At 47.7% G+C, this 26,451-nt stretch overlaps 1 protein-coding gene across 1 annotated transcript in view; it reads left to right on the top strand.

Moving 5' to 3' along the window:
* The window catches only part of LOC128830610 (cystathionine beta-synthase-like), a 41,921-nt gene extending 16,193 nt beyond the window's left edge, over window positions 1-25,728 (top strand). Inside the window, exons 3-15 of the mRNA XM_054016476.1 lie at window positions 2,312-2,446; window positions 4,781-4,860; window positions 6,113-6,244; window positions 7,877-7,946; window positions 9,398-9,489; window positions 10,040-10,165; window positions 11,707-11,791; window positions 14,104-14,209; window positions 14,940-15,011; window positions 17,735-17,869; window positions 19,011-19,119; window positions 19,688-19,772; window positions 23,067-25,728. Of these exons, the coding sequence (XP_053872451.1) occupies window positions 2,312-2,446; window positions 4,781-4,860; window positions 6,113-6,244; window positions 7,877-7,946; window positions 9,398-9,489; window positions 10,040-10,165; window positions 11,707-11,791; window positions 14,104-14,209; window positions 14,940-15,011; window positions 17,735-17,869; window positions 19,011-19,119; window positions 19,688-19,772; window positions 23,067-23,227 (1,388 nt within the window). The 3' untranslated portion in view covers window positions 23,228-25,728. The remainder of the gene's footprint in view (window positions 1-2,311; window positions 2,447-4,780; window positions 4,861-6,112; window positions 6,245-7,876; window positions 7,947-9,397; window positions 9,490-10,039; window positions 10,166-11,706; window positions 11,792-14,103; window positions 14,210-14,939; window positions 15,012-17,734; window positions 17,870-19,010; window positions 19,120-19,687; window positions 19,773-23,066) is intronic.
* Window positions 25,729-26,451: the final 723 nt, after the last annotated feature.

Raw genomic sequence — 26,451 nt, 5'->3', positions numbered from 1 at the left:
TTACTCCAAAAGTTGTCCCGGCCCCCTGGACTTCTTGTGGAGTAAGGTCCCAATCCTGCTCTGATTGAAGCCAGTATCAAAATTCCCTTGGCTTCAAAGGGAGCATGAACCGGCTCTAAGATACTACTCAAGAGGAGTAAGAATATGAGACTCTGGCCCAGTGACAATTATTTATTTCATTAGGTAGCGTAGAAAAACAGCACAAAAAGTTACTTTCAAAGCTCTACCTCTTTATAAATCTACAATAGGGTTACCATATTTAACAAATAAAAAAAGAGGACCCTCCATGGGGCCCTGACCCCGCCCATTTCCCCACCCCCAGCCCCGCCCCAACTCCACCCCTTCCCCGCCCTAACTCTGCCCCCTCCTCCCTCCCACTCCCAGCCAAGCGAAAAGGGCTGCCCGAGCGCTACCGGCTTCACGGTTTGCCGGGCAGCCCCCAGACCCTGCGCCCCCGGACGGCGCTTCCCCAGCACAGCTGGAGCCTGGGAGGGGAAGCGCCCAGCCGGGGGCACAGGGTCTGGAGGCTGCCCGGCAAACCGTGAAGCCGGTAGCGCTTGGGCTTCAGGCAGCCCCTATGCCTCCGGACCCTGCGCCCCTGGCCGGGCACTTTCCCTCCCGGACTCCGGCGGCGCAGGGTCCGGAGGCATGGGGGCTGCCCAAAGCCCGTAGCACTCGGCTCTTAAACAGAGCCGAAGAGTCAGGGGAGGAGCAGAGCCGCCGCGGCCGGAGGCTCTGCTCCTCCCCTGACTCTTCGGCTCTGTTTAAGAGCCGAGCTGCCCCAGCACTACCGCTTCGGGCAGCCCCCATGCCTCCGGACCCTGCACCGCCGGAGCCCAGGAGGGGAAGTGCCCGGCCGGCGGCTGGGGTCCGGAGGCAAGGGGGCTGCCTGAAGCCCATAGTGCTCGGGCAGCTCGGCTCTTAAACAGAGCCGAAGAGTCAGGGGAGGAGCAGAGCAGCCGCGGGAGGGGAAGTGCCCGGCCGGCATTTTCCCGGACATGTTCGGCTTTTTGGCAGTTCCCCCCGGACGGGGGTTTGATTGCCGAAAAGCCGGACATGTCCGGGAAAAAACGGACGTATAGTAACCCTAATCTACAACAACACAGGAACTGCTGCACCAGAAAAGGCCAGTGATTAAGGCTGTGAGTTTGCAGCAGAGGTCGTGGAAGTCATGGATTCCGTGACTTTCTGTGACCTCCATGAAATTCCGTAGCTGCAGCGGACAGTGTGGCTGACCCTAGGGCCACCAGAGCAACTGGCCCTGGAGCCAGCTGCTTAGGCAGCCCTGGGGCCAGCCAGTGCCAATGTCAGCTGTTAAGGTGGTCCCACAGCCCGCCAGACGGGCAGCTTTTGAGCGGCCCCGGGGATAATTGCACCAGCTGCTGCTTGGTGGCCCTGGCCAGCTGGCCCCAGAGACTGCCTTAGCAGTGGCTGGGTGTGACTGGCCCTGGGGACCGCCTGAGCAGCTGTCCTGGGGTGGCGGAGCAGCGGCCGGAGTGCGGCCCTGGGGGTGACCAGAGCAGCCGTTGCTCGGCAGCCTCAGGCATCTGGCCCCGGGGCCCCCCAGAGCAGTGGTTGGTGGGGCTGGACCCAGGCTCCCCAGAGTAGTGGCACCCTGAGGGCCCCCCAGAGCAGCGGTGGCTGCGGGGCCAGGACAGCTAAGATTTAGTCAGGGGTGTTTATAGTAAAAGTCATAGTCATAGGCCATGAGTTTTTGTTTATTGCCCATGACCATGACTTTTACTAAAAATACCCATGACTAAATCGTAGCCTTAACCATGAGCCGTGCACTCACTTCTTCCATCTCTGACACTGGCTGCTGTTGGATGCCTCAAAGGAAGGAGAAACACCCACTTTATGACTGTGTGACCCAGCCTGGCAATCCTCTTGTGCCCAGAAATGGGAGGACTGGTAGCTCATGAAACAGACTTAGAAATCTGGCACTCGGTAGTAGAACTTGTTATTATTTATTGACTTGAATTTTTCTGAATAACAAATGCTATTAAAATGTAAAACAAACAATATCTCTTCATTCCATCTCTTATGTACATGGCCCTTATGCTATAGACTAACGCTGCAGATAATGATGTGTTTGGGGGTTTGCTAGTGGTTAATTACAATGACATACCGTACTTTTTGTGTTCTTGGAGGGGGGTGAATGGTGAGAATCTGAGAAGAACTGATGTGTTTCTCTGTGTAGAAGGCCATTCTGTTGTGATGGTTTTAGTGTATTTGATAGCAGGGATTAAATTGTATGCAGGCAAGTTGGATTTGGGCTCATTTGTAATTTGGGCTCCCCTTCAAATTCTAGTGGCAAAGTGCGAGTACTTCAATGCTGGGGGGAGTGTGAAGGATCGAATCGCCCTGAGGATGGTGGAGGATGCCGAAAGAGCTGGGATCATAAAACCCGGAGACACACTCATTGAGCCAACATCAGGAAACACAGGTAGGGACTGGATCTGTGGCCCTGCATTTGAATAGCATGGTAATGGAATAGAATGATGACCTGATATTTTTGAGGGAGAGTGGAGGGGGTGGGATGGAAGCTTTTGGAACCTTTCAGCTCCTACTACAATGAAGAGGGGAAATGAGGCTTACTAAACCTTTTCTGTTAAATGCAGTTTTCCCTTTTCCAGTACCCATTGACCCTATCTGTTGCTGATGTATTCATGTTTGCAGGGAAAGTTTGATTAAGAAAATTTACCCCCTTGCCCGAGGTGCAGTTGCAGACATGTGTGTTACATTGTTTTACATGCTTTAGTCTGGAAATTAGTCTCTGTCCTTATAACTCTGTCTCTGTCCACAACTCACCCACCCCATCTCAAACTGTGCCTAGGTGTTGCAACACACCGGAGGAAGTGAGATCTCAGGGGTGATTTAGTGCTGAAATTCCTAGATGGGTTAAAACCGCACTAAGGTGTCAAAACTGCAGAGCCAGTGTGTGGTAATATTGGGAGTTCTCTAACAACAATACATCTAACAAAAAGTTCTAGAGGAGCTGACGCATGTAAAGCACATTTCCTGGCTGCGAGGTTATTTAATAGTTAGAGTGAGTTTTCACAGGGGAATTTCCCTGAATTCCCCCAGCAAATAAATAGGCTTGGAAAGATTAGAAATGTCAGTAAATATTGATTTCACTGTACACACACACAAACCAATGGAAAAATAATTCCATCACTAACAATCAAAATTTACAGATAGGCAAAGTAAGAAAAATGCTGCTTGAGACATTATTATAGACAAAGTCCAGTGATCTGGACTTTTGAATTAGGCTTGTTACAAATGGACAAGTGAATGAATAGTAAAAGCAGGTGGGATTTGATGGTAGAAAGCTCTTTAGGTTGTATATTTTGACAGGTGATGTGGACGGTTTGTGTTTTAGTAGCTATAAAGCTTTGACTTTTTGAACCTTGATGTCTATTGTCATTAAGTCATTCTCTTACCCTGCCCCCATAATGTTCCACAACTTTGATCATTTAAATGGCTACAAATCTTTTAAAATGCTTAAAAATAAACATCAATATGATCCATCACAATGATAGCACAAATGAAAATTGAATTTTGCCAAGCTTACAAATATATCATCGCTTCTTCCATATCTGCCTTATTTAGCCTCAGCTGGCCAGGAACAAGCTAGGGCCAGTTCATGGTTGGGAGAGAAGGTGCAGGAGCTTTTCCCCATTCTGTAGCTTGCACAAGAAGAAGACACAACTGGCCAGGGCTGCACCCTTCCGATTTTCCTGGTGGAGTGCAGCACCCGCAAGCAGCTAGGGCTATGGGTCTGTCTCCCCCCAACCCCTCCCTCTAGCAGGCCAAACAAGACCAGCATAGTTGAGGGGGATTAAACTGCACCCTATGCAAGAGTGTAGATGCCACAGAGCTCAGGAAGGAATTCTGCATCCCTGAGGCAGCATTCCTCCTTGTACTTGTCTAGGGGTCATGTGACTCCATACCGCTTCCCACACTGGGCTGTGCTTGAATGGCATGATTGAGCTCAGAGTCAGGGCCTTACAGTGGCATTTCTTTGCCTTTCTCTTATCTGACCATTTGATCTAGCTCTAATACTAAAGCTATTTCTACCAATCCTCTGACAGGCTGCAGCCTGAATTTAACCTCCTGCGGGTATTGCAGTCTTTTTCAACAGCGTGTCCTAGTACAGAAGCAATGTTTCACGCCTGCCCTGCGCATCCTCTTGTATCAATTCAGAATCTAAAGCCTCATTTGCCTTCCCCAGCCAGCATGGGAACAGCTGGCTCGGTCAGTCATTCAGAGTGAAATTAGAGCACAGATACACTTTGCCAACTAGCTATGGAGTGAGACTGGCGCATGGGCAGCCTTATCCCACAAATTAGACTGCTGGGGGTGGGGTGCGTTAAGCAGACCTGAGGAGAACAGAGAGCTGTCTAAGTGTAATTATATCTTTTCTGTGTGAAACGACACATGTGGGAAAACAAGAGACTGGCGCTTTGCTAAGTGTAGAAAAATGCTTCTGAGCCTTTCCAGTCCCTTCAGTTTGTATGCTGTGAAAATACACTGCTCCTCCCCGGTTCTCAGGGACACAGAGACTTAATTACAAGTAAGCTCTCAAATTAGAACATCCTCCTACACTAGGACTGTCAGAGAGCATGCAAAAAGTCTAAGATGGTACATTGCTATTTAGCTTTTAAGTGCAAATCCATGAGCTACATTTACCAGATTAATGCAGGAGGTGCAGGAGACTATGACTGTCAGTTGCCAGATGCTGTCATTGAATAATTCCCTTTCCTCCCCCACTGCCTAGGAATCGGGCTGGCCCTGGTTGCTGCAGTGAAAGGCTATCGCTGCATCATTGTGTTGCCAGAGAAAATGAGCATGGAGAAGGTCAGAGTCCTTTATGGTATTACACTGAAATCCTGGGAATGGGGAAAGTTCTCTCTCTTGAGAACTAGTGAACCCTTTCCTATATAGGGTAACGATCCTAGTTACAAGTAATGGCATATTTTTGTAGTTATTCAAAAGAGTTCTCTGGACAATGAAGCAGGCAATGATAATCTGACTGATTATCTGGTGTCCGCTATGCAGCTGGTGCAATATATTAACCAAATATGGTACATTTCTGCACAGAGATGATGCAATTTTATGTCTACTGGTGTGTGTGATGGTAAGAGCAAAGGAAAGGTATGCAGGGCTCCTTGGTTCTATTTCCAGTTCTGCTGCCAACTTCTTGTGTGACTTTTGGCAAGTCACTTAACCTCTCTGTCCATTTCCCTTTATGTAAACTGAAGCTATTTATATTAACTTCATAGGAGTATTAACCAGATTTCTCAAGAAACCCCATCAAAATGGCAGAAATTTCACATGATCTTGTGAGATTTCCTCCATTTGGGGCAAAAATCTCACAATAACAGTTTGCAAGACTTTGGCGCCTTTGAATTCAGACCTGAATCCTAGCCCTGACTTGGCTCAAACCTCAACCCTAACCTAAACCTCACCTGGATCAAACACCACCTCCTCAGCCCAACTGTAATAACCCACCCAACAAATGATCAGAAACCGAAGAGCTCTAATACCTAGCTCTCCTGTTCTCACCGCTAGACAAGTGTCTCTCTGTTGATAAACACTCATTCTCAGGTACTCCGTTCCTGTGCTTATGGCCAGTTTGCTCTACCGGTGATCTGGGTCTGTGCTGGGGCTGCCCAGTCCATGGTGTACATTAGAGCAGCCTTGGGAATGCTCTAACATATGCTTTGCTCCATATGCTTCTTGGAAACCAGCAAATAGTGGTAGTGCAGTGGATTCTGGTCATGCCCCCCAGCTACCACTTCATTGTAGAGGCTAGGAGCATGGCCAGGCTAGAATCCTTATGCCAGGTTGGGAAGGCCTTCTGTATTTAGGAGTATTTTCAGGTGGCATTTCTAACCAATTTAAAGGCCCATTATGCTGCCAGAACGATGTAAAAGAGCATTAGTGAGTGTGACTGAGAATCAGACATTGTATCTCTAAACCACTCTAAATGTTAAATGTCTTATGAATGCAAAGCCCAGTCTGGCTTTTGACACTAATATGAATATATAGGTTCAGATTACCGGCAGTACAGGAGATCACTTTATTGTGTCTGCTTTATGATTTACAGGTTGATATACTAAGGGCTCTTGGTTCTGAGATTGTTAGGACTCCAGCCACCAACTTTGATTCCCCTGAGTCTAATGTTTCTGTTGCTCGGAGGCTGAGATATGAAATCCCGAACTCCCACATTCTGGACCAGGTAAATTCAATTACTTTTTGGGTTCTCTCTTTAAATCTGATTGCACAGGATTGCCTAGGTCTGCTCATCTCTCTCATCTCTCTGTAAGATGCTCAGTACCATTGTGGCACTTCTTGCCACCGCATTTCTTCTCCCAGACACCAATGCTCATTTTTATGGCACGTGTGACTTGACTTCTCTTCCTTGAAGCACTGGGCTGCAAAAACAAAATAAGAGGCATATTTAGAGACTGTGAAACCTGAGGCAAAGTTTTTGGAGGTTTGAGCACATTTTGATCCGGTTCTATCTGGAGAATGTTTTACCACCACTTTAAAGTAAATTTTTATGCTTATGAAAGGTTCTTGACTGGCAGCACTGGAAAAAAATATGTTGTGTATATAAATAGGCTCACAGTGAAGGTCAAACAAACTGCTTGTAGTAACCCATGCTACAGAATGGGCAGTGGTAATCTGAGCCCTACACATTGACGCATACATACAAGGATCACATTATCAGGGATGGTATGTTCCTGCCACAGGGTTCACCTGCGGGGGGGAGAGATTAGTTTAGTCTTCTTACCTAGATGTTCATTGACCTCTCTACAGACCTCTCTGCGAATGAGCTTCAAACAACAACAAATACATGGGGGGGAGGGTTCTTTGCCATGTGGTTTATGTGCTTTTTGGGTGCACTCTGGTCACATTTGCAGGTTTTTCTCTGCAACCATGTGGATTCAAAACTCACTTTTTTTAAAAATGAAAGCTGAGTTTCTCAGGGAATTGCTGGCCTCCAGGAGCTGGAGCTTTAAGAAAAGCACCAAATAGCACAAGAATTGGCACCACTGAACTAGAAACACCCATGCCAGCAGCCCTGCACCAACTGCAGGGCTCAGAGTTCTGGGAGCTCCTTCTTTCCCCTCACCCCCTAGCCCTGCAGGCTGGGAGGTAGCTAGGAGTGCTTGTCCTCTGGAAGCACAAGACGGGGTGGCCAGCAGCATACTCTGTCCCAGAAGGAATATGTCTGAGCAGGGCACAGTGGTCGTGCCCCTTCACCCCCATGAACACCTGACAGTGGCAAGGGATTAGCACAGAGGGGAGGCACAAACAACATCTGTTCGATAGTGTCACAGCACTCCTATGAGCATAATTTCCCCTTCATGCCCGCTTCTGGTCTCTGCCGGTGTGTTGCCTCCAGAATTCCCTTGCTCAGACACTACACCCCCCTCCCATACCCTCATGCAGCTCCCCCTCTTGCCAGTCTTCATGAGGCTCTGTCTGTTTTGTTTTCAGTCATGAAGGGATGTGCCATCTGACAGCATTGCCAGCACCAGGTTTTCTATCAGCCTGTGTCTTCCATGGGGGGCATTGGGTTGGGTTTAGGGCCATAGCTGGGGACAACATTCCCGTCCTTCTGTTTAGCTCCTCACTGGAAAACATACCACACACTGCAGTACCTCCCTAAAGCCCAAGACACCAAGTTACAAGACTACTAGGACTCTCTCCCTGGGCCTGCTTGGACTGTGGTGCAGTGTTGCGCAGGACAAGGGGAGGGCTTTTTATGCCTTGAGTAAAACACCTCCGTAGCTGTTCTTAGTTCAGTGTCTGACCCACCTTGTTAACCGTAACATACACTGTTCTCTGTTGTAATAAACAGTACCGAAATCCCGGCAACCCGATGGCTCATTATGACACCACCGCTGAGGAGATCCTGGAGCAGTGCGAAGGTACTGTTTGTTCTATCTCGGCCATGAATTGCACATGCCATATCCTTCTGAGGGAGGGTTCTGTTACTTTATGGACTTATTTATTTAAATGTATAGAAAAGCTAAAAAGGGACTTGGTAAGTTACAGGCACCCTTGACATAACTTTAAATAAAGCCTGAGTGCAGCAATTTAAGATGACCCACCTCCCCCTTGAACAATTTCCCACCCTTGTAATTACAATTCCCCTCCATTTTCAAAAGCCTGGGAAAAGAGATGAGCCTTGCAACACAGTTGGGCTCATTTGGATCCTGGGAGGAAGCGAATTGCAAAGTAGTGGGTCCCTCATGGAGAATGGCTAACCAGCAGTCTCCTCTCTCTTGTACCTAATGGGGCTTCAGCTCAACTGCCTCTGCTGCTCTCAACTGTGACAGGATGGCCTGGGGAATGTGTGGACATGACAAAGTGCTGAATGACACAGTGGAGGTGGCCATCTATCTGCAGTTGTGGCATCACTGTAATGGGTTAGTTAAGAGGATGAAATGGCTCAAGAGGCCTCCCTGGGACTATCCATATGAGTAATCGGCACACGGTAGCTGATCCTGCAAAGTCATTAGTAAATTAAAATGGCTCAAAACTTTGCGAGTGCTGCAGAGACTAATCCAGCTTCATTTGGTGGCTGGAATAGGCAATAAAAGAATTTCAGTCCTTGTCTAGATGGGCAAAAATGGAACCCATCCCCAGTGGTAGAAAGAGTGAAAGGCATAGTGAAAACAGGGTTCAGGTGCTTTAACAAGGTTAGTTGACAATGGTGGCAAGAAAGCCTGAGCCCTACCTATCCTATAACGTGTACCATCGCTAACCCTGGCAGCAGCCAGTAACAAATTATGTCTCATTTTTGCCAGTGTAGTTACAGCCTAAAACTCTCAGGGCCTGAGTCTACTCTCACTTCCACCACTTTTACACCAGTGTAAATACAATGACTTCAGTGGAGCTGTTCCTGGCTTATACTGATGTCAGAGCAGAATCAGGCTCTCTCTTAGCTGGATGCTAAGACCAGCCAAACCAATGCGTGCTATTGCTAATAAAAGTACTTGTGGCTCTAATAAATTTGTTAGTCTCTAAGGTGCCACAAGTACTCCTGTTCTTTTTGAGGATACAGACTAACACGGCTGCTACCCTGAAACCTGCTATTGCTAATGTGTCTGCAGCATTTCAACACAATATAGTCCAAAAGGATTGAGTTACCAAGCTAGCAATCTATCAAAGTACAATGGGGTGAAGCTTATTGGCACATCACAGCACTACAATGCTTCTGCTCACTGGCATGAATTCTGTCCAGTTTTTGACATGCACACGTTCTCTGTGCACAAGAACATGTGTAAAATACCTACTGATGTGACATGCCAGAATAAACCAATTGTGGAGAACATTTCCATCCTCTCTAAATGCTTCTCACCTCCTTTAACTGCAGGCAAGGTCCACATGGTCGTGGGTGGAGCTGGGACAGGAGGTACCATCACTGGCATTGGCAGAAAGCTGAAGGAGAAGTGCCCGGAATGCAAAGTAGGTAGAAAGACTGACCTGTGCATTGAGCATTAGTGGCTACCTGGTGTTTTTCTGACCTTTTCTTTGACTAGAGTAATGCCCTTGATGTCACCTCTGGGGCGATGCCATTGACTGACTGCTCGCTCACCTACAGCTGGGATGAGCCTGATTATTAGAGTGTCTGTTTTCCACTTTTTCTGAACCAGGAAGTGTACAGATACAGCTCACTTTTGATAGTAACAATTTTCAGTTACTCTCAACGTGAGCTGGATTCAGACTAGTGATTTAGAGGTAAAAGGCTTCACAGACCCATCACTAATCCTTGAGACTTTCAGTTCCCCATGCTTCTAAGATTAAATTGTAAAGCTGAGGAGAAGGAAAACTTCTGGGCAAAAGGGTCCTGTCTGTCCATGCCAACGGACAGGAATATTCATGTATACCTTGGGAAGAAAAACATTTTGCAGCCAAATATGGTTATATGAAGACTGGTATTTTTTTCATTGGAGATGTTTCTGCTTCATTTTCCCTAGGTTCTTAGTGTGGCTAACAAGTGATTCTTCCCTTTCAGATTGTTGGTGTAGATCCTGAAGGTTCCATTGTCGCTCTGCCCAGTGAGCTGAACACGGCAGAGGACGCAACCATGGAAGTAGAGGGGATTGGACATGACTTTATCCCAACTGTCCTTGACAGATCAGTATGTAGCATTGTGACAAGCAATGGGGAAGTGGGGAAGGAGGAGTGGTTAGGGCCCAGCCATGAAGTTTGGCTCTCGGACCAAACTGTCCCCACGTTCAGAAGTGTTCAGATCCAGCGTCCGGTTCTGGCCCATCACTAATTGTTGAAAGTTAGCTGAAGTAGTTACCAATGCAAAAGAAGCTATCGCTGGTGGCTTAGAACCTGCCAAACCCATGGCACCATTCTCCATATGTCTGATCTAAATGAGCTGCAGGGAGAAGCCAAATTTAAGAGACAACCAGAAATATGCTGCAACACTGCACCCCCTTGTTCTGTCTTTCTTTACAAACTTTCAGGCAGTTCTTATGGCCTTGTTAATAATGGGTCCCAGTGCTTTTCATTATTATCGTTATTTACTATTTGAATTCTAATAGAGCCGGAAGGCCCTGACCAGGGATAGGATCCGATAGTGCTAGATGCTGTGTACACAGAGGTTATTTCTAGACGTACACACCCTAGCTTTAGTGTAGCTAGCTCAGATGCTGGTAGAAATAAAGCTGCAGCAGTGTGGGCTGCGGTACAGGCTGTCTGCCGGAGTAATTACCAAGGGTTCTGGGCGGGCTCGTACAGCCAGTGCTGAAGCTCACGCTGCTGCAGCTTCCCTGCTACTGGTGCCTGAGTTAGCTAGATTAAAGTTATCGTGGGTATGTCTTCACAAGCTGCACTCACACCTGTGATTGCAGTGAAGACACATCTATGGAAGAGTCAGAGACCTTGCCCTGAAGAGCTTACAATCTAAAAGACACAGCAGGCAAACAGAGAGACAGTTATAAACAAACAACAATTGCCAGAAGTGCAACGCAACGTCGTCTCACTTTCTCCTTCACACAGCAACTCCCTTGCCCACCAGTCTGACCCATACCCAGTTGCCAGAGTTCTTCACAGCCCTAGCTTAGCCTGAATGGCCTCCTTCCCCACTCCCCGCCTCCACAGGAAAACACTCAGCCTGGTTCTCGGAGTCGCACACAAAACCAGAACCTCAGGTGTGAGCCCCTTCACGTTTTAGATCTGGTTGAATAACAGCGCTTGAATTTGAACCCATCCCTAGGGTTTTGGCCTGAAATCTCTGCCAAAGCATTTTGCAAGCCATCAGCACCACTGAATCTCTCCCTGAACCTTAACCCTGATTCAGCAAAACCCTGAACCCTAGCTTACCCCTGACCCCGACGGGGATCTGAACACCACTTCCTCAGCCCACCACTACTCAAAACACATTAGACACTAACAGTTTTACTTCTGCAGCGTTGGCAGGAGCATATGAGGAATTAATTAATTAATTAATTAAAATTCACCCCAGTGGAAGCTGAGGATGAAGCCTACATGTGCTTTGCCATATGTGTTCGTTTTCAAGTGCAGCGGCAAGTGATTTGATGCTGATGGAAGTGCAGGTGCTCAGCTCCTCTGAAAACCCGGCCTCCTTTACAGAGCAGAATGCGCCAGGGGGGTGGAGCCCAAAATAACATGTCTAGGACCCTAAAATCTTTCTCTCCTTCCTTTCAGGTGGTGGATCTGTGGTGCAAGTCCAATGACGCAGACTCCTTTCTCATGGCTCGCAGGCTGATTAGAGAGGAAGGATTATTGTGTGGTAAATTACTGAAGAATGTTATATCTGTTCATAAACATTTTCCATTTTAATTCCATCTTTTAATCATTTTAGACTAGAAAGCTCTTCAGGGCAGGTGGTGTCTGTGTTTTTGTGTCTTATACAGTTCCGAGCACGTTCTCTATGCTATACTGATGGGACCAGATCCTGAGTTGGTGTGAATTGATTTCATGGAGCTACAATGATTTATAGCAGCCCTGGATCTGACTCATGCTAAATAATTGTAATCTCATCTCATGTTCACACTTTTGCATAAGGAGGTAGAACTTCTGGGGCTACCTTTTTTTGGGTGCAGTGTCACATGAGCTGAGTGGAAAGATTAGTGGGATTCAGAGCAGGACAAACGGACAAAAACTGCAGCTCCACTAAGTCAGCCATAGGAGGTTATATTTGCTGTCTTTGAGCTGTTGCCATATGATACTGGAAGGTGCAAGGATTGAAGCAGGACGTTCTGAGATGTCCTGTTAAAGTAAGGTGTTCTTACAGCTCCCAGTCCCTGGTGCAAGGAGAAATACTTTGTAAGAGAAACCAAACAGCTTTTCAAAATGAACAGTTGTCCTTGTGCAAATGCTGTTTACAGATGGACATCAGTGCCACTCCACAAGGCATCAGTGCAACTCAGCTGGCTGCACTCTCAGCCCTGGGCCAGATGCTCATGGGTTCAAATCCAATACCAGCCAGTACGTGGGCTCATGCTGACAGCTAAAGAAGTAGTGAGAAACCACAACTTCCATTGAAGTCAAGGGAGCTGCAGGTGCTCGGCACCATTGAAAAATCAGGCCTCTTTTATTTAGATGCCTACATTTGTCTGAAAATGTTACCTTGGTATATATGTAACACAAGTATATAAGAAGCACATTTTTAAAGGTATTTTGGCTCCTGATTCCCATTGATACCAGTGGGTGTTAGGCACATAAGTACCTTTAAAAATTGGCCTTAAGTGTCTTCCAACACTCAAGGTTATCTCCAGAGATATGTTTCCATATTTCAAAGGACAGTATCTGCAAGTCTAAAGAAAATTGCCATATAAATGATAAAATAACAATCTATGACTAAACTTAACTCCTAATGTCTGAGATTTCATGTGATAGACAACAAAATAAGGACTTTTTCTACATTTGCTAGAGTACTGCTAGTTTACAAAACTGACTTACTTGCACCTGATGAAGTGGGCATTCACCCATGAAAGCTTATGTTCCAATACTTCTGTTAGTCTTAAAGGTGCCACAGGACCCTCTGTTGCTGAATTACTACAACTCACTCATTTACAAAATGTCATTTGCAACTACATGTAAGACTCCTCTTCAGAAGTGTTACATTCATACTGTAATTCCTTTTGCGGTCAATGGTGTCACACCAAGACCAAATTTGGTTCAGAAATCCGAAGTGCACATGGACTGAGGACTATTATGACCCTTAGTCTTTCCTAAGCTGAAATATTAGCATGTGAGAAGCCAATATTACCTGTGAGAAGCCAAGGACCTTTTTTTGAGTTACACACAGGAAAACGAAAACACACAGATGCACACACGCACACACACACGCATTCACGGCCCCAAACACCATCATTGGCTGGTATCCCATGTATAATTGCAATTCTAATTTTCCTTCTTTTCGACCATTTATTTAAAGTGCACTAAGCACCTGTAAAATGTGTTAGCTCAACAGCTCTGGAGAGTGAAATGTTCTCTGTACCAACAAAACAAGGACAGCATGGGCAAGTTGCTCCCAGCCCCCCTGCCCCTCACCTGAAAGGGCCATCTCAAAGGCTGGAAGGGAATTTGGTCTCTCTGGCTAGACCCTCAAAGATATGAAATCAATGGAAGTTAGATGCCTACATACCTTTGAGGCACTGGGGCCGTGCCCTTTCAATCCTTGTCCTCCCTGCAGACACTGCTCCCAGAGTGATGATGGGGCCATTTGTGATGGGGCCACAAACTGGACTAGAATCACCACTCCCATAATCCATTCAACAGCCCTCGCCTGCACATTCTCCTTTGGTCACTACCTGGTCTCTGTTGGAGCTAGGGGCTTACAAGAGTATAGGTCTGATTCTCCTCTCCCGTACACCAGTGTAACTGCACCGGCTTTATTGGAGTTATGCCTGATACACACTGGTGCCGGTGAGAGGAGAATCAAGCCCTAAAGGTTCAGTGTCCCATTACCGAACCCTGACCCAACTGTCCCCTGCCAGTCACTGCAGGGGCATTACCCTAGGCCACTCTGTGATGATATGTTATTGTCTCATGTGCTGTTAGCTCTTGTGTGTGTCTATTTTCTTGTTCATTCGTCAGGTGGCAGCTCCGGTAGTGCAATGTCTATTGCTGTGAAGGCTGCCAGGACTCTGACGGAGGGTCAGCGCTGTGTTGTCATCTTGCCCGACTCCGTCAGGAACTACATGTAAGACTCCTCTTCTGTAGTGCTTCCGACCTGCTGCTTTCACCAAGGTGACAGCGCTGCAGGGTTCAGCCATAGCAATGGAAATAACATTCACGGACCAAATGAGTAATGTGGCCATACAAAAGCTTTGCTGTCACATGGCCAGTTCTTCTCTGTGGCAGAGGGGAAATTACCTCCATCAGTCAGTAGAGGAGGAAACATTATGGACCCACTTCACTACTCTGTTTTGCCAGTGTAACACCACTGAAAGCAGGCACATGTAAATCAATGGAATTACACCAGCATAAAACTGGAGTGGTGAATGAGACCATAAATAAGGAGTCAATTTATCCTTACGGGGGGGGGGCTTTGCAATTCTCACATGGACATTAACATAAGAGTGCAAAACATTATAGTGTAATGGTAAGAGCAAAGGGCTGGGAGTCAGAACGCTTGGGTTTTATTTCACTCGTCACTGACATACTCTATTATGCTCCAGGAAAAATCACCTAGGCTGAAATTTTCAAACTTGGGTGCTTAAACTTAGGCACCTAAATAACTGGTGTAATTTCACCTGCTCCTCCCATTCACCTCAAAAGGGGCCAACATCAGCTGATTGCTCAAAGTATGGGAGCCATGGTGAAACATTAAGGCCTAATGTGTTTAAATCCCTCCTCCCCCCCCCCCCCCCTCCAATTTCTTGCTGGGTGCATTACAAACTTCTTCCTTGTTCTTTGCTAATGATTTCTAGGTCCAAGTTCTTGAATGATAGGTGGATGGGCAAGAATGGATTTCTAAAAAATGTCCAGGAACACAAGCCTTGGTAAGGTTCTACTTCCTTCTACATTAACTGCCCTCATTGCTAGGGAAATAATCACTCTGCATTTGGAAATGATCATCTATTTTTAATTTTCTTTGAATAATTCAGTCCCTTTGAAAAGTTAATCTAGGCCAGAGGTTCTCAAACTTCATTGCACCGTGACCCCCTTCTGACAACAAAAATTGCTACATGACCCCAGGAGGGGGGACTGAAGCCTGAGGCCATCCTGCCACCCTGGTGGGGGGAGATGGAGGCAAAGCCAAAGCCCCACTGCCCAGGGCCGGCTCCAGGCACCAGCAAACCAAGCAGGTGCCTGGGGCGGCACATTTTCAGGGGCAGCATTCCAGCCAGTCTCTTTTTTTTTTTTTTTTTTTTTTTTTGGCGCTTGGGCGGCAAAAGCCTAGAGCTGGCCCTAGCGGCAGTAGCTCGTCCTGCACTGGGGGCGCCCTGGGGCCGCTGCGGTTCGCGTCGGGGAGCAGCGCCCGCACCTTATGGCCGGACGGGCTCAAAGCACGGGACACTCGGGCTGGGGGCCGCCCCTCGAGCCAAACAGAGCCATCTGCAGGTGCTGCAGGGCGGAGCGCCCCGACCCCCCCCCCCCCCCCCCGCGCCGCAGCCGGGGCTGTGCGAAGCAGCCCGAGCTGCCTAGGGACAGCGGCAGGGCAGCCAGGAGCAGCAGCAGGAGCGGGGCCATAGAGGGCAGGGTGCTGCCGTGCGGGGCCAGCGTCCCACTCTCCGGGGCTCCACTCCCTCTGGGGCTGCCCTGCCACGGCTCCTCAGCCCCCTGCCGGGGCGGTCCCATGGCTCTGTCCTCCCCAGTCCCGGCCAGTCCTGGAGGTGGGAGCCCCAGCTAGAGGGACCCTGGGCTGAGGCCCGGCCCAGGAGCCCCACTGCTTACCCCGACCCTGCCAGCGCTGGACCAGCTGGAGGTGAGGGGAGAGCGGGCAGAGTCAGCACTGGTGGGGGGAAGCCCAGCACTGGGGCGGCAGGCGGTGCAGGTAGGGTGGGGTGGGGGAGAGAGCCCAGAGTTGGGGCAGCAGGGGGTGAGGGTGGTGTGGGGAGGAGAGCCCAGCGCTGGGGCAGCAGGGGGTGCGAGTGGAGGGGGGAGAGCCCAGGGCTGGGGTGGGGGGCAACCAAAATTTTTTTGCTTGAGGCAGCAAAACACCTAGAGCCGGCCCTGCCACTGCCCCAGGGACGAAGGGAAGCCCAAGCCCAGGGGGCCCATAATCTGAGCCCCACTGCCCAAGGCTGAAGTCCTCAGGCTTTGGCCCCAGACAGTGACTCTCTTTCAAATGTTGGTTTCCCTGTTCATTGGTCTAGTCCATAAAGGAGGAGTTTATTTTCTGCAGAAATTAATTCTTTCATACAGACCAGGCTCTTGTGTCTGTCTACAGCGAAGAACAATTTGGAATGAATTTCTAGGTCAGTGTCAAATGTCCTCCCCAGCAAGGCTGCTCTCAGCAGATCTGTGGTGACAATTGTCATAGACAATAGAGATGAAGGGCCCTTTTAAATATCTCCGTTTTCTATTCATGCAGGAAACATAAAGTTTCCGTTTTAGATTAATGGATTCTAAGGGCACAAGGCATCATTGTGATAATCTAGTCTGACCTCCTGCATAACCCAGGCCATAGAATTTCGCTAAGTGATTCTTGCAGTGGAGGGAATTTAGTCTTCTCTACTACATAAGTGAACACTTTTGAGCCCAATGACTCATGGGGGTACGACAGCATAGTTTTTAGAAAGACAGTTAATCTCAGTTTAAAGACTCCGAGTGATGACGAGTTTACCACATCCTTTGGGATGTTGCTCCAAAGGTTAATTAAAAGAGTTGTATCTTATTTCCAGTCGTGGGTGGTGGGTATCATAGACTGGGGGAGGCTGAGCCTCCCCAAACAACCAAGCACGGCCCCGCCCATGCTCCGCCCCCAGCCCGCCTCCTGCTTCTGGGCTCTGCGGCTCTTCCCCTGTGCCATAGCCCAGGCTCGGGTTGGGCCTGCACTGCCCGCCCTCCTGGGGCTATGGGAACTGTGGGGTGGCCCTCCAGGGCTGAGGGCACTAGCCTGAGGCAGGGGCCGGTGGCTGCAGTGGGGGGGCCTCTGGGTTCCAGGGGGGTCTGGAAGGGGTGGGGCCTAGGGTGGAAGGGGCGGGGCTGGGGGCTAGCCTCCCTAAGACAGCGGTTCACGTGCCGCCCATGTTTCCAATTTGAGTTTTTCTAATTTCGGCTTACAACTATCAGATCTTGCTTTGCCTTTGTCTGCTGGATTGAAGGGCCCTTTAATGTCAGATGACTTCCGACTTGCAGATTTCCTTCCATTCAGAGAGAACAGGAATATCCAAACCTTCTTCCAGAAGCCATACCTGCTGTGTTGTAGGACTCTCTTTTTGTGCTGGGGCTACATGCTCCAGGCCTTAAGAAACCAGGGTACAAATGAAAGAAGTGAAGTCAAGTGAGAATACTCCCCTTCGTACAGTTAAGCACTTGCTTAAGGGCTTTGGTGGATCAGGGACAGCATGCTCAGCGCTGCAGGCTCAAGCCCTGAGTCAGGAGTGACACTTGCCTGAATACACATCTGAGCTCAAGTGTGGTGACCTCAGTCTAAATCTGCCTATACTGTCTGTATCTGAGAGAGCTCTGTCTAAACAAGACGAGGAGCAGCTCAGACTCAGCCCCACACATGCCTCACACTTGTGAAGAACAATAAACTGCTGTCATTTTCCTATAGGTGGTGGAATGTCAAGGTGCAAAAGCTGAATCTCTCGGCCCCTCTGCTTCTTGTCCCAGAAGTCAACTGTCAAAAGGCAATCGAAATCCTCAAGGAGAAGGGCTACGCCCAGGCGCCAGTGGTTGCTGAATCTGGGTATCTCTTTTACTGGCTGGGTGGAGGATTATGTGAATGAATAACAGCAATGAGGAAACCAATGACAAAATACTTTATAGTTGTACAATAAACCTGATTCATTTAGTCCCTTCAATACACTTTTTAATGTACCATTTAAAAACCTCTACGGTAAAGGGAAAAATAATGACACGGGCCTAATCCTGAGAGATTAGTGGCATGGGAGTTGCACGTGCTCAGCACCTCTTAGGATCAGCTCCCTATATTGTTTCAAATCCTCATTTTTGCTATAGTCAGTAATAACAGATGTGGCCCATCAAGGAAACATTACATAAATTAGCAAAGAGAAGAACTGACCAGATCCAACACCCACTGACGTCAATGGGTGTTGGACCAGGCTCCTAATCAATAAGTGTACAGTAAAGGTAAGGCATAGATATGAGACTCACTGGTAAATGACAGCAAGTGCCCATTGGCTGACTTTTCTTCAAATGTTAAATCCCGAGCTGCAAATTTCAGACAATAATTGCTGTTAAAAACACTTTATTAGGGAGAGGATCCTCCTCTTGCGGATGCATGTTTTAATGAAACAGCTACAATAGCAGCTGGGGGTATACAATGGAGTCCCTCACTGGCTAAACAAGTTGAGCTTTTCCTACAGCACAGTGTGTCTCAGCTAATAATGATCTGGCCCCAGGCTCTGGTTTGGAGATGGAACGTTCCCAATCTGAAATTGTATCCCCATCTCTCCATATTAGCATCTAAATGTTGTGCTGTTATTATTTCCTTGCTATGTACTTTGCTTGGCTGCTTCCTCCCATACCAGATGGTACAGAAATATGTTCTCCTGCGGTGGAAACTGAGTCTAGTACAGGAGGATAGGCTCACCCCATAGCCCAGGAAGGGAGGAAGAAAGAGATGACCCAACAGTGAGCTGATTTTCTCAGCTTTGTTTTTACTGTGACACTCCAACAAATGACAGTCCGGAAGACGTGCACCCACTAAAAGATGCTTGGATGAACTAAGGGCCACCTCCTTCTCCCAGTGAAGGCAGGAAATTTTGTCATTAACTTCAAAGGGAGCAGGATTGGTCCCTAAAAACTGTTTAGCCATTTGACCACCTCAAGCCTGACCCTTTGCAAATCTTGCTGTTCTCTTACAGTCACATTCTGGGAATGGTGACTCCCAGTAACATCCTCTCCTCCGTGCTGGCTGGAAATGCTCAGTTCTCAGATCCAGTCATCAAGGTCATCAGTAACCAGTTTTCAAAGGTATTACAGTTATTATTGACTTGTTTCAAATAGAACCCAGAGGCGAGCTAGGCACCTCCTAACACAGAAAGAAGGCATTATCCCCACTCCAAGGACTGATTCTATATATAGCCTGTGTTTCTGAAGCATTCCACTGTATGGCTTGTCTAATTACAAGTTAGATTATGCCAGGCTTTCTGCAGATGTGCAAAGGAGGGAGAGCAAAAGGAGTATTCCCCAATTTCTCTGCTGCCATGCAAGGTCTGGGGATGACTACTATCACTGGGCCAGATCCTCAGGTGGTATAGACTGATGTAGCTCCAGTGGGGTTAATGGAGCTACTCCAAACTATACCTGGTGAGGACTTGGTCCTTTGTGCTTGTTTTTGTGTTTCTCCTGCACTCCCCAAAGCTCCAGGAAGTGCTGCATCTGCATCAGCACACCTGTGCCTTCTGATATTCCCTTCCTCCACCTCTATACTGCCCCCAGCACAGGACTGTGCTTTAAGAGTAAGACTTGGGTCCCTAATGCTGTCACAAAGTGAAGTGTTTAAATGCCCTTTTTCTTTTTTTTGGTCCCTTCTCTTTAGATTAGCCTGGATGACAACCTTGGAAACCTCTCTAGTATCCTGGAGAATGATCATTTTGCTATAGTTGTACATGATCAGATGCAATGTAAGTATCTTTTAATGAGGAAAAGGAAAGAACCTCTTTAAAAGCCAAACTCTGACTTCTGCACCAACCAGATTATGTGGGCTTTGCACAGGCGTTCTCTGGGGGGAATGGAATCCTCACAACAGGGCAGAGCAGGTGGGCAGTAGCACCTGCGACCCTATGCTCCTCCTGCATGAGGGATTTTTCCCCATCACTCAGCAGAGTCATGGATCCACCGGCCATTCACCCCTCTCCAAAGCCCCACGCATGGTAGCATGAAGAGAGGCAGGGTGAGCCTGAAATACTAAGGTTCTTATTCTGATTATTTAACTTGCTCTACAGCTGGACACAAACAGATTTATTTTAGTGATGCCCTCATGGCTATGGTAAAGTGTCATTTCTTGGCCAGATGATCAAAAGAGGAAGCCTGATCTGTGGTAAAAAGGCACCAGACTGAGACTCAGGAAGTCAGAGTTCAAGTCCCAGCTCTGCTGCGGACTGTGTGCGCAACCATGGGCAAGTCGCGCAGTCTCTGTGCCTCAGTTTCCCATCTCTAAACCAGGGATAACAGTACTGCTTTTTTCTCACCTGTTGTCTGTTGGCATTGTAGGCTCTTCAGGGGAGTGTCTGTTCTTTACTATGTTCATGTACAGCACCCAACATAACAGTGTCCTGATCCCAGCTGGAGCCTTTGGCCAGGATTGTAGTAACACAGCCGCCATGGCTGAGTCCCCCCATCTCTGTGCAGCAGCAGCTGCAGAAAGGAGTTTGTGTGGTAATGCTGTTGAGAGCAGTGTTAATACCCCAGTGGATTCCTAATAGGAGACCTGAGGAGACGCGTACCACTGAGAACGGAGGAGCTGCCAGAGTGCCGGAGAAGAGGCGCTTGCTAAGGGGACCGCACTCCCCACTTCCCTGCCCCTGGGCTTGAACCCAAGAGCTCCTGTACGTTTGTGCAGATGGAAGGGAGAGTGCTCTCTCTTGTCACTTGCTCTTTAAGATAGCAGGGGTTGGGTGGGGCAGCTTGCTTAGCTGTGAGAAGGAGGGAATCCTTCGTCGGACTTCAGAGTGAGCCGTTTGGCCAAGGAAAGAATGACACTGATGGGCTCCACAGTGGGTATGTCTACACAGCAAAGAAAACCTTGTGGCTGGCCCATGCTGCTCGACTCAGGCTCACGGGGCTAGGGCTGCGGGGCTGTTTCATTGCTGTGTAGAGATCCGGACTCGGGCTGTGCCCTGAACTCTGGGAGCGCCCACCTCACAGGGCCCTAGAGCCCAGGCTCCAGCGTGACCCCAGATGTCTACATAGCAGTAGTACTACCATCTCCTGGTCACTCTGATCACCAGGAACTGAGCCAGCCCGTGCGTGCAAGGCAGCACTCCATGGCTCTGCCCAGAATCATGGTACCAACCGTGCTCAGGTCTGGGCTGAATTTTCCAATTTGGAGATGAGACCTGACGGGCAGTTCCTCCTGGTGGAGTTGCAGCGGAACCTGGCCCTCTCCTCCGCCCTGAGTAGCGTTCTCCAGGGCAGTCTGGCTCCAATCAGTCTAGAGCCCCATTGGGCTGGGTGCTGTACAGATATAAAGTAAATGATAATGCCTGCCCTGGAGAGCCTCTGTAAATGATAGTCGAGTTCTCAGGTTATGTACACACTACAGCTTAGGTCAGTATAAGTTATGTCACTCAGGTGTGAATAAGACACCCCCTGAGTGAGGTAAGTTACACCAACTTAAGTGTCAGTGTGGACAGCGCTATGCAGGTGGGAGAGCGTCTCCTGCCGACATAGCTGCCACCACTCATGGGAGCAGGAGTAATGAAGCCGACAGGCGCGCTCTTTCGCGTCCGCTTAGAGCAGCTACATTAGAGAGCTTATGGTAGCGCAGCTGCATCTGTAGTGTAGCCAGAGCCTCAGCAAACTGTTTCCACAAAGGGGATAATTCCTTAGGCTTTGCTCACACTTAAAAAGTTTTGCCTCTTTACCGATGCTGCCATAGAGCAGTGAAACCTTCCTAGTGTAGACGCAGTTATACTGGGCTAAAAGTGCTGAGGCAGGCGTAGCTTCTTCTGGCTCAGGGAAATGAAATAACTTAAACCAGTATATAGTCCCTTATGCTAGTATAACTGCATCCACACAAGGGTTTTTAGAGATCTACCTATGTTGGCAAAAATAACACCCCTTACCACATAGTTATGTGGTAAAAATTTGTAAGTGTAGATGATGCCTTCTCTTGTGGGAGGTGCTTTGTTTAAGATTTCACTGCTCCAACAAAGCAGTCAAGATAACTGCTCTCTGGATAACATTAGAACTTCAGGGTGTAATTAGGCTGATTTTATGGTTGAACAATGTTAAATGTACAGCCCACTCATGCACATGAGCTAGTGAAATAGCGTGCCATGTTGGTTTGTTCGCCTGCAAGGGGCTGCAGTTTGAGGCTCAGGCCAGCATGCTGAACTCAGACCCTGCAAATCCATATGCATCTCCCAACACAAGAAAATCAAGCAATGGCTCTGTGAATCCCTCTGTGATTATACTTCCTCTGTGGGAAGGGGAGGCTGGCCATCAATCTCAGCTGTGGAGGGTTGAAAAAAAACAGGTATTTTTCTGTAAAATATTAAGACCCAAACCATTTGATTTTAAAATGTTTCTGGAAGATTTGGGGGGTGGGGGGGGGGACGTTCATAAAAAAAAATAAAATTTTCACTGAAAAAAATGGTGGTGGTAGAAAAACTCAGCCAGTTAAACTCACCTCACTTTTTGAAGACTTTTCGTAGTCAACAGGTGCTATTTTAGTCTGACCACAGTTCACCCCATTTTCATTACTTTCCTCCCATCCCTCCCAACATATACTTCATTCTTTGATTTAGACACCCTCACCTGCTTTTTATTTGTTTGCTTTTAAGAGGACATGTGTTTTAAAAAGTTACACTTTATTGCACTTTATATTGTTTGGTAGTGGTGTGGTACAGCACTATGTCAGCTGCAATGGGGGCCAAGGGTTGTTTATAAATACAGTTATCTCTGCTGCTGTTAAAGATTATCATTGATTTGGGATGGGGAATCATTGGAACAAAAGTCTCATAAGGTCAAGTGACAAATTAGACTCCTTGTAGTGGTAAAGAATTCACTGTTGCGCAATACATCCCTGATGTGACCCGATTGACTGCTGTGAGGTTGCGCCTGGAATCCTTTTTAGTAGAATCATAGCAGGGATGATGCTGGCCTGTTTGAGGTCTTATCTTTATAAAAATCACAGCCATTTCTGGACTGCTTTTTCAGATAACTCAGTAATGTACTTTGCTATGTGCTTACAGACATTGGAGATGGCAGTTATGCCAAGAAGCAGATGGTGTTTGGAGTGGTGACGGCCCTGAATCTCCTGAACTTCATTACCCGAAAGGACAAGAGCCAGCAACAAAAAGTTGCTTCATCAAGGGGCTCTATTGCCTCAGATGAATCTGAAATAAGCCACTGAAGATTTTTCAAAATTATGAGGCTAAGATTTTAATTGACTAATCTTTGGTCCCATACATTTGACCGCATCTGAAATGACATCAAAGGAATCTGTGGATCAGGATGATCTGACTAAAGAACAAAGTTTAATTAAAATAAGGAGTTATACTGAGATAATATTATAACACAACATTGGGGGGATGGTGAGGGAGTTAATATATGGGTCTTATTGCACAGATGTTGTAAGACTTGTCTCTTGCTGTTTCATGGTTAATTAACACCTTCTAAATGTTAATTAACACCTTCTCCCACTTCAAGAGATACATGATTATGGCTGGGGCTGGAGCCATGATGGGAGAAGCTCCAGCCCTCTCCCAAATTTCATCCCTGGCTGGGGGAAACCCCTGCTGATTGGCTGTCTTCCCCACTCACCACCCTTCTGGGGAAGAGCAGCCAATCAGAGCTACTGCAGGCAGAGTTTCTCTCCTCCTTCCCTCAGGGGCAGACCCTGTTCTTACAGGAGGGGAGAAGGGAGCATGTAGGACCCAGCAGGTTAGGGCAGCTCTGCTTCCTTTCACTCTGGTGAACAATGGGATGGCTCCTCTGCTCCTCCCCCATTTGCCCTCCATCCCTGCCACACCTGGACTGGGAAGGAGAAGAGGGGACCCTGAAGCAGCCCCCACATCAGGGCCTAGGAGAGAGGGGTGAAGACTCTCAGGTGCTGTAGGAAGAGCACAGGTGAGGCTGGTGGGGCTGAATTGATGTGGGGAACAAGGGAATGGGCAGAACCAATGCAGGAGCTACCAGGGGGACAGGATTGGTATGGGAGTTGAAGGGCAGGATTATTTCCTGAACATGGGTTGTGCAGATGGGGAGGGGAGAGCTCCTGTAGCAAAGGCCAAAATCCCCTTACCCAGGACCTTTGGGAGAATGGCCAGCACTAATTGTCACCTAGACACACTGGGGATGGGCAGGGGGAGCTCCAAACTCAAAAGACAGCCCAAAAACACAATGTAATCTTTTATTTTAAAAAAATCATGATTTTGGGGCCAATTAATTATTTTTGGGGTCTGATGTGATTTTTGAAGCTTTGGAGTCCATTCCAGGAGCTGTTAGCAGAGTTCAGAAGAGCCACTTGTTAGAGCTGCAAAAACACAGAAGGAATTAAGTGCACAGTAAGAGAAGAGTAAACAAACGAAATCACTTTTGCAGCCCAGTTTAGGGGAATAGGCACAATTGCTTCAGGCATGTGCTGTGGACAGATTGAGAGAGGAGCAACTAGTTTCAGTTTTAGCTTTTCCTAAACGACAAGTCTGTGTTTTTAATCTAATCTAGTATGTACAAGGTTTTTGATAAATGATGAAGTATTTATGGTTAGGAATGGTGTCTGCTGCTTTTTGTTTGTTGAGTTATACACAATACATCAAATCTTTTGCAAGTATTTGGGTAAGTGTTTGTTCACATCTGGTTTATGGCCAAAAAAGCAGACCACCCCAAGAAGCTGTCCTCTTAATATTTCCCACTAGAGCTAGAACTGGAAATCTCAGGAGATCCTTTGCAGAATCAGGAAGTTCAGACAGTTTGGGATGGCCTCCACACCAAACCCAAAAACCATGGTGGGGGTGGGGGGCGGGAGCAGAGAGGAGGGGGAATAACAAAATGTGATGAAGTCTCTCTTCCAAAACCAGAGAGGGCATCCTGAAGAACAATGTTTGTTACCTGGATGGAGACTTAGGGCTTGTCTTCATGTACAATGCTACAGTGGTGTAGTTAATCCACCTCCCCGAGAGGCAGTAGCCATATTAATGGGAGAAGCTCTTCCATCGACACAGCGCTGTCTACACAGGGGGTTACGACAGTATAACGATGTCACTCAGGCGTGTGGATTTGTCACGCCCCAAGCGACATAGTTATACCACTACAGGTCTGTAGTGTCGCCCTGGCTTTAGGGCTTGTCTATGCTTATAGCACTGCAGCACTTAGTGAAGATGCTACCTATGCTGACAGGAGAGCTTCTCCCATTGGCATAGTTAATGCAGCTCCCTGAGAGGCAGTAGCTATGGTGACGGGAGAAGCTCTCTGTCGCCATAGCGCTGTCTACACTGGGAGTTAGGCCGGTATAACTACATCACTCAGGGTTGCAGATTTTCCACACCCGTGAGTGACGTAGTTAGGCTGACATAAGTTGATAGCGTAGACCAAGCCTGAGGGTCAGATCCTACCCTTACTGAACTGAAGGAACCTCACCTTTGATTTCAGAGAAAACAGAATCAGGCCCTTGCTGGTGGATTTTTTTCTCTCAAATTCATCCAAAGAATGGTTTCATAAATTGAGAGGGGGAAAAAAATCACCAAATGAATCACAAAAACAAGAACTTTCCAGTAGGAAGGAGTGTGGCTGGCTGTATGCATGTGTGTGTGAGAGAGAGAATTCCATTTGCTGTTTGTCCAGCAGCACACAAGGTTCTGATAGCTGCAAGAAATTCTTTGTTATATATATGAAGAAAAATCATTGTACTTTATATGACTGCGTACTCAAATAAAAACAAATACAATATTTAAAACAAAAATATAGTGAATTATTTATTTGAGAGGGTTTTGTCCCTTTAGGACAAGATCTGAAACAGAGCTCAGAGGCCTGAGTCATTTGTGGTCATTAAAGAATCCATGGAATGTTTTGCAGGAGTAAAGGGGGGGGATTGTTAACTCAGTGTGTTGGCCATATTCCAATGTGTGTAATTAAATTTCTCCCTGCAGCGTACAGTAGTCTTTCTGTTCTGCCCTAAACTGCTGTAGTGTTGCTGTGCACTATCTGACATATGTCACATTCCACCGTAGAAGAAGCTGCATTCCAGCAGAGGGGGTAATGATACCTGTAGCTTAACCATGTTTCTGCAGTGACTTAAGCATGAACTTTAAGCGTGGGATCAATAGTTAGAGTTAAGATTATTATTTTTATTATTTGTATTACCATAGGGCGTAGGAGCCCAAGTCATGCTGCTTCAATCGATGCAGGATTGGGTTCAATTTAGGGTTACCATACGTCCGGATTTTCCCGGACATGTCCAGCTTTTTGGGCTTCACATCCCCATCCGGGAGGAAATCCCAAAAAGTCGGACATGTCTGGGAAAATAGGGAGGGAGGGAGGAAGGGGCCGGCGGTGCTCGGCCGGGGGCCAGGGGTCGGGGCAACTGGGGCTGGCGGTGCAGGGCCGGGGTCCAGCGGTGTAGGACCGGCGGTGCTCTGC

The sequence above is a fragment of the Malaclemys terrapin genome, chromosome 1 (genome assembly GCF_027887155.1).
Source record: "Malaclemys terrapin pileata isolate rMalTer1 chromosome 1, rMalTer1.hap1, whole genome shotgun sequence".
NCBI lineage: Eukaryota > Metazoa > Chordata > Testudines > Emydidae > Malaclemys > Malaclemys terrapin.
The sequence above is the reverse complement of the archived record's forward strand: the minus strand, read 5'-3'. Positions and strand labels throughout refer to the sequence as shown.